The sequence below is a fragment of the Sinocyclocheilus grahami genome, unplaced genomic scaffold, assembly GCF_001515645.1.
Source record: "Sinocyclocheilus grahami isolate Dianchi unplaced genomic scaffold, SAMN03320097.WGS_v1.1 scaffold39.1, whole genome shotgun sequence".
NCBI classification, from domain to species: domain Eukaryota; kingdom Metazoa; phylum Chordata; class Actinopteri; order Cypriniformes; family Cyprinidae; genus Sinocyclocheilus; species Sinocyclocheilus grahami.
In genome coordinates this window covers 2,219,815-2,228,467 of record NW_015505218.1, presented here as the reverse complement: position 1 = coordinate 2,228,467, position 8,653 = coordinate 2,219,815, and the positions used below count along the sequence as shown (strand labels likewise).

The 8,653-nt window shown below is 36.3% G+C and overlaps 1 protein-coding gene across 1 annotated transcript in view; it reads left to right on the top strand.

Moving 5' to 3' along the window:
- LOC107581984 (clathrin interactor 1-like) overlaps positions 1 to 7,757 on the top strand; it is a 13,706-nt gene extending 5,949 nt beyond the window's left edge. Inside the window, exons 6-8 of the mRNA XM_016267679.1 lie at positions 2,894 to 3,138; positions 5,630 to 5,804; positions 5,978 to 7,757. Coding sequence (XP_016123165.1) covers positions 2,894 to 3,138; positions 5,630 to 5,804; positions 5,978 to 6,327 — 770 coding nt within the window. The 3' untranslated portion in view covers positions 6,328 to 7,757. The remainder of the gene's footprint in view (positions 1 to 2,893; positions 3,139 to 5,629; positions 5,805 to 5,977) is intronic.
- The last annotated feature ends 896 nt before the right edge of the window (positions 7,758 to 8,653 follow it).

The following is an 8,653-nucleotide window of genomic DNA, read 5'->3' as shown; positions in this document are numbered from 1 at the left end:
AACAAAAATGTCAGTCTATTATTATAAAAAAAAAATATATATATATATATATATATATATATATATATATATGTATATATCTATATATCATTGAATTGTTAGTTTTATTAATTCGGTTGATTAGACGTGCTTTGATTGTTAAAGTTTAATAAAACAATTAAAACAGAATCCAAAAAAACTGAATTTGGGAAAATAAAATAAAATTTGGGAAAAATTCAAATAGATTTAATTAGGCTCTAAAAATGTAATTTTTGTTAAACTTGTAATAAATTGTGTAAGTTTCATTTTCACAGTTGGTTATGCATGCTTTTTGAATACTAAAATGTAAATGTAATAAACACAATTTGGGGAATAAAAAAATAAAACTGATTTCATAGGGCCTTACAGAAGTGCTGCAGTTATTAAGCTTTTCTTTAGTTGATGTTTGTGTCCAATTGATATGATTATTTATTTGCCCATTTTTTTCTCATTTTGTGGTGTGGAGAATAATTTTAGACGTAGCATCTGCAGAGTTTGTCCTAACTGAGCATTTAGAAAGTTATCACAGCTATTCGACACTAATTCCACTTTACAGAGGGAAATGGGCGTGCTTGCATTGACTTTTCCCATCATCCTCTTCCCTACCTTTGCCTCAGCTCAATGTAGAGCGAGTTGCACTTTGCAGGTGGGCAGGAGGATGACAATTCTGTTGGCTTGTCTGAAATATGATTGGAGTAGCAACACACGAAACGGTGAAATATTGATGAGTGACTGAGGGGTCCAGATGGAGCTGCTACCTGCTGAGTGTTATGAGCTCAGACACACGTCAGCTCCCATCATCCATGCCCCATCTCCCCTGACAGAGACACACTCCTTAAGAGCAGTGTGTGTGTACAGTTAGAAGTCCTCAAGAACAGCCACACAACAGTCAACCAATAACCTTGTCAGTAGGAGAATTAACACAAATCAATAATAAACGTGTATGTAAGCATAAATACATATTTAAATTTAAATGTATGTATTTAAGAGTTCAAATAGGATTTAAAGGAACACTCCACTATTTTTGAAAATAGGCTCATTTTCCAACTCCCCTAGAGTTAAACAGTTGAGTTTTACTGTTTTCGAATCCATTCAGCCGATCTCCGGGTAGCACTTTTAGCTGTAGCTTAGCATAGATCATTGAATCTGATTAGACCATTAGCATCTCGCTCAAAAATTACCAAAGGACAGGACTAAGACCGACGGAAAATGAAAAGTTGCGATTTTCTAGGCCGATATGTCTACTACGCAGCGCCTGAAAATAGCCCCTAGCTAGGTAACTTCCAACAGAAGGCACGCTCCCTGTGCAAGCAGGTTTTCAGGTGCTGCATAATATCATTGTGCCTGCTGCACCCATGGTACGGCAGCAAAGTTCCTTGATTATTACGCCGGAATGAGAGTATAGTTCCTAGCCATATCAGCCTAGAAAATCGCAACTTTTCATTTTCCGTTGATCTTAGTACACAATGTAACTACAAAAGACTCTAGTTTTAAATAGGAAACTCTTTGGTCATTTTTGAGCGAGATGCTAATGGTCTAATCCAATTCAATGATCTATGCTAAGCTGCAGCTAAAAGTGCTACCGCCAGACCCGGAGATTGGCTGAATGGATTCGAAAACTGTAAAACTCTAACTCTAAGGGAGTTGGAAAATTAGTCTATTTTCAAAAAGTGGAGTGTTCCTTTAATGACGGGAACAATTGGAAAAGATGATTCAGCTTAAGGTTTTCCCCAGTCAAACCTTGGAAATATATAAATGTCATGTGGTGCAACCAATATGCATAAACATACAAGAGAAAAAAATGAAGGCCCGCAGTGATCCCTCACTACGATATCAAATTTAACATTTTGTTAGTTCAGGTTGTAAAATGGTCACTTGTATGCTCACCACGGCTGCATTTATTTGATCAAACATTCAGTAAAAAATATTGTAAAAACATTACAAATTAAAATAACTGTTTTCTGTATACATTATTATTACATTTTTCCTGTAGTGGCAAATCTGAATTTTCAGAATCATTACTCCAGTCTTCAGTGTCACATGATCCTTCAGAAATAATTATAATATGCTGATTTGCTGCTCAACACACATTTTTATCATCATCACCGTTGAAAATAGCTGTGGTGCTTAATATTTTATTTTAATTCTTTGATGAATTTTTGAAAAAAAAACGGTAATTGAGACTTTACATCTTGCAATTCTTTACTTTTTTTACCCTCAAAATTGTGTGATAAAATCGAGTCAGATCAAATCAGAAATGCTCACAATTCTGAATTTTTGTTTTTGTAATTGTGAGTTTATAACTTGCAATTGACTATTTTAATCACAATTCTAATGATTTTATTTTAGAATTGTGAGATATAAACAATTGCGAGTTAAAAAAAATACTATTTTCTTAATTACGATTTATATCGTACAATTCTCACTTTATAACATGCAATTGCAACATTATATCATGCAATTATGAACTTATATCTTGCAATATGAGTTTGTATAATGCAATTCTGAGAAAAGAACGTCGGAATTGCAAGATAAATGTCAAAATTGTTAGATAAAAAGTTGCAGTGATTTTTTTAAATTTTTTTATTCAGTGGCAGAAATGGGCTTCCATAGAGAACAGTGTTTATTTGAAAAATTTGATTTTTTTTGTTGTTGTTTGTAACGATGTTAAAGTCTTGTCACTTTTGATCAATTTAATGCATCCTTACTGAACAAAAGTATTAAAAAATCTCTAGTATTTAATCTAAGTTTTAAATATATGGGAAAAAATCTCACTGACCCAAATGTTTGATCAGTGTTACGTACACATCTCTTCTTTTTTTTTTTGTTTGTTTGTGTGTTTATATAATGGTTCTAATTTATTTAATCTCCTCAGGTTCGCTGTCTACTGGTAACGGTGAGTTTGGTGACTGGAACGCCTTCTCCTCCACCAGTCCTCCTGCTGTCACTGCTCCGTCTGCCATCCCAGATCTGTTCAGTGACGTGTCCACATCCACCCACCCGCCTTCCGCGGACCTCTTTGACCTGATGACCCCCAACAACAGCAGCCTCAGCGCATCCCAAAGCTTGACCTTCAACATGTGCCCGCAGAACGCAACCACGCCTCTGTCCAGATCACAGGTAAACGTGGGTTCGGTTCATCAGAAAGGCTTCCCAGAACAGCAGATTCACCAATGTGCATGCATTTTTCACACCTACCTCAAAGTAGGTGTGATTTGTGCACCTGCACTATTGTCAACAAAAAATTAATTATTTTGTGGACCACTTAATGTTCAATCACAATGATGTAGCTGGAGCTTCCTGAGAAATGGCAGATTTCTGGCTGATGACGTATGCAGGACTCCCAAGCATTTAGGTGACACACACACCTCAAAGTTTCAGGAGTGATATCTGCATTTAAATTTAGAACAGCAGTGTTCTGTGTTTTGGAAGGCTGCTTCGAAGAGCGCGTTCATGAAGTGTTGCCATGCTCACTTGTTTTAAGTGATGCTTTTAAAGCATCTTTGGACTTAAATGATACACAATTAATCAAATAGGCCGGTTGCACTATTTTGGCTTTTTTTTAAAGGGGTCATGTGATGCGATTTCAAGTTTTCCTTTCTCTTTGTAGTGTTACAAGCTGATTGTGCATAGATAAGATCCCTGAAGTTGCAAAGACTAAAGTCTCAAAACCAAAGAGATATTCTTTATCAAAGTTAAGACTCTGCCACGCCCCCCTAAAACGGCTCGTTCTAACACGCCCCCACATATCTACCTCACTATGTGGAAATATTTGCATAATGCCACCCAAATGTGCACGCAAAGAAAGAAGGCGTGGTTTCAGTAACTGCAGTTAGTGTTGAAGCAGCATGTCAGGGAGACGCTGTGTGTTTCTAGGCGAAAGCAAAAGCACTTTATTTGGCCTTCCGGAAGTAGATGCATTTAGGAATCTTTAAGATTACTTACAACAGAACAGCAATGCATTTTATGGACGACCGTTTCGTGAACCTAGGAGAGGAGGTAATTCTGACTTTGCTATGACAATCTGGCACTTCTGAATCAGCTACTGTTTTGTTATTAGTTTACGTATTTGCTATTGACTGATCAAATGCGGAGTTTTGCGCATTGAGTGTGTGTGTGTGAGAGAGAGACAGGGTCACATCACAGTGGAGTCAGCTGTCTTAACCGTGACTTGTGTACTGCAAACACATACCAGCTTCATCACTGATGAATTAATGCATATTCATATTTATTTTAGAACTACAGTAACATCTGATTTCTCTCAACATGGGGACACCAGGGCTGTCAATCAATAAATCGGGAAAAAAAGTAACTTGCGTTACTTATTTGAAAAAGTAACTCAGAGATTCTCTTCTAAATTAAAAAGTAATGCGTTACTTTACTAGTTACTTGAAAAAAGTAATCTGATTACGTAACTCGCGTTACTTGTAATGCGTATTTGAAAAATAATGTGTTTTTTGAACATTAAAGCATGTCAACATATTCTGTTACACCAAATACACAAAATAATGATCTTTAAAAAAGCATCATATGACCCCTTTAAGACAGCTTTTGAATTTAAGTTTATTTGCTTTTTCTAGCAAGATCTGGCAACACTGAGTTAAGACGTTCCTTGTTCCCTGTCATTACTTGCACCACACATAAGAGGAGACAATTCTGATACTTTTTTTTTTTTTTGCAAATGCGGTTGTCACTACCTGAATTTTTCAGGTAATTCAGAGTTAATTTGGTTATAGCATGTGGTTGTTACTCCTGTGAACTGTGTGAGTACAGAACATGATTAAGCACTAAAAGGTGAATTTAGCTGCAGTGTATATGTGGCCTTAGTCTACTTAAACCTGCCCCTCAATTCAAGTTTAGCTGTCTCCACTTTTGCCTGCAGCATCCACATCTCAAACTTTTTCTACATTTATTCGTTTTTGATAACCCGTTCAATTCAGAAGAAAATACAAAAGATTATAGAATATTTATTAGAAGATGACACAGAATTTTATTCTGTAGATAAAATAATAATTATTGTTGTTGTTGTTGTTATATTGAATGAGTTTCGTGAAAATGGTGTGAATGTGGCTTGAGACAACTGAAATATATATTTTTAAATGATTAAACATAATGTTCCACCCCCCCGCCTCAAGAATATATGAATGCATTTTGTCCTCACAACCGATGCATATGTTGAATAACTTGGTATGGTGATAAGTGGGAAAATGAAGTAGTGCACTCAAAATATATTCCCATGGTTGGCAGGTCAGGAACAGAATATAACACGGTGAATCAGTTTGGAGTTCATATATGGGTTGAATTAAATGGATACATGTTGGATGTATACAACATGGATACAATGATAATGGATACAATCAAGCTTTGTCCTATTATGAGTGGCATTATAAGTCAACCAACTTTGTATTATGAAAAGTATGAGTCGCCTAAAATATTTAAATTAAAAAGTGCTGCAGGACAGTCGGTGTATTGGTCAGTATTCTGTTATTGCGAATTATCATATCATCATTTTAAAAATTGTGCTGTAATTTGAAATTAGTATGAGTTTAATATGGTATATTTTGTTGTAATTATAAGATATAATTTACCGTAATTTCCTCTTCCTTGTCAGACAATAGGCGGCCCGTTATTGCCTCAGCAGATGGGACTACAAAAGTCAGGTGGGAAGGTATCAATGCCTGCCACCTGGTCAGACCCAAGCGTGAACATCAGCCTGGATTTCCTGTCTGCAGGCCTGAACCCTTCCAAACCCACACAGCCCACACTCAACACCATGATGCAGCAAGGTTAGAGATCCCAAACAAACTATCTACTTCTACTCGGACAATTATCTTCATGATTCAGATCAGATTGTCCTGCCTTGAGTTGATAAAAGTTTGTTCTTTGAGGTAATCAACAGTCATAAGCAATTGCATGTATTATTTATTCATATTGTAATTATAATATATTTCTCATTTAGGTGTCCAGCCACCATTGAACACGGTCGCCCAGAATTTCGCCGGAATGACACTGAATGGCCAGCCCTTGGCGGCCGCTCCCAGACCGGGAGTGAACCCCATGATGGCCGGGGGGACCATGGGCATGGGAATGCCTCCTACTATGGCGACGGGCACCATGGGAATGGGCTCTGTGGGTATCGGAGGAATGCCTATCAATCAAGGACTCGTGGGCATGAATATGATGCCCGCTGGAATAGGCCTGCAAGGTGCCCTGGGCACGCCCAGCATGGGGATTGGCCAGGGCATGAACCCCGCCATGGTGCAACCTAAACAAGATGCCTTTGCAAACTTTGGCAACTTTGGGAAATGAAGGGTGTATCACTCCAAGAGGGTTAACAGTCCAAATACACCTCAATAGAAGGAGCCTGCATCCAGTAAAATGGACAAAACTGACAAAACTAGCCCGTGTCATGACTCTTCAATCATTTGTCCTTATTCGTTAACAGATACAGAGAGACACACACACACAAGAATCTGCTTTTCTTTCATGTGGGGTTGATAATCAAAGGGTGGATTTTTTTGTAAATGGTGCAAAGCATATTATATACTTCTAAAGAAAAAAGATGACCATGTGCAGTTTGGTACATTTTTCTCTCACAACAGAAACATCACTTTTTTTTCTTTTTTTTTTCATCACGGCCCTGTTCACTTTTCAAATACGACTGATTTCAGAAATTACCTCATAATTTGCATTATTCATGCTGTGATTTAAAGGCCTCAAAGGGTTGAATTGTAAATATCTTGGTGTGCAAAAAATAAATGATTTTACTCACTTCTCAGACGGTATAAGATGGAACAGTTTACCACAGGTCCTTAATATTTACTCATGTTTTTGTTTTCGGTTTGAATCGTTGCAATTTGTCACTCCTTATATTCCGTTATCACTCCAGCACCTGTTATTTAGATGAATATGGTCAACTTTTTTCTTCTTTTTAAAAAAAAAAAAACAGACTATATCTGTAGATATAGTTTGAGTACTTTTGTGTAGCAAGCTACCTGACCGTAATTTGAAGTGTGCCTGCCTGTGAAATGGCCACCTTTTTAATAACACAAATGTGTCTGAAGGTTATTAACCATACTTGATGAATCCAAAACTGTCTTAGAGAAGGATGTGTTGCGTGAAAAGCGAAAGCCATTACATTCTTGAATGATATGGATGGGGATAGTGCTACATACGTTCATCTAATGTGAAGATTTCTAGGGGTCTCTTCCCTTGAGTTTGTCATCTGAAGCCGCACAAATCAGTGCTTTGGCGGTAGCAGGAGTAGTGTTACACATTTCTAGTTACTACTTGAATTGGTATTTATAATGCCTCATAATAACAGTCATATCCGTTATGTCCTTTTATTGCATGTGTGTCGATTTTACAGTTTCAAGCATTGTCAGTGTTAAATTTATTAAATGTTTGTCACAGGATGGCTATGGAATCGATGAAGGCATTGTGAACCCCAAATGAAGTTTACTTGTCACTTTTTTCTTTCTTTTAACATTTGGTTTTGTCCATTTTCTCACATGCTGCTTTACAAGGGGCCCTCCATCAGGCACTGAGGCATTATGTTCAAAATGACCAAATCTTTATTTTATTACTATTTAGATTTATTCCATAGTGGTTTAGTTTCTTATTTTAATACTTAACATTATACAGAGAGATCCTGTGCATATATATACATTGATCTAGACATGTGTGAATCGAGTAAACACTTCTTAGTTTATGCAAATGTAAAGAGAAACATGAAATCGAGCACCTCTTTGATTATAGTTTCTTTTCAGAATTCAGTTTTTGATTTTATTGTACTGAGAAACTTTGTTTGACATTAAACAATTTCATCAAAAGCTGTCTTTGTGACTTTAATGGTGTCTAGACTTGTAGCGTTCTCATTAGTCAATAGTTGATATTGTTCCTAAAAGTATGTTTCATGGTTCGGTCTTAAAATTAAGATGCCGAGATGGATAATACCTGTCATTTTTTTAAAGGGGTCATATGATGCGATTTCAATTTGTCCTTTCTCTTTGGAGTGTTACAAGCTCTTGGTGCATAAAGAAGATCTGTAAAGTTGCAGGAGAAACAATAATGTACAGTATGTGGAAAATAATGTGTTTTTTTAACCTTAAACCGCATAAACACATTTCATTACACCAAATACACAAAATAATGTTCTTTTTAGCAGCATCATATGACCAGTTTCAAGTGGGGACACTTCATTTCCAGCGTTATCGTTGACATGATTGCAAAGATATTATTTAAACTGAGCTGGATGTTGACATCACTGAATTCAATGATGAACTGTCTTAAACTGAAAAATGAGTGTTTACTATTGTCATTTTGCATTATTGACACTATTTTCCTAATTAATGCTGTTCAGTTGCTTTGTCACAATCTGTATTGTTAAAAGCGCTATATAAATAAAGGTGACTTGACTTGACTTGACCCCTTTAAAAGAATTAGTAGTGCTACAATTCAAAGAGGTGATTTCAATAGTGCTTCTATTTGAAGATGTTTATCAAAAGCTTATAAAAATATAATGTGCTTTGATTTTTACAGTAGAGAATCTGGTATTATGACAACTTATCTGAAGTATCTTGGCATCTCAATAATCTACTTGATCCACTTTTGAGGACGAGTTGTGCAATAATGG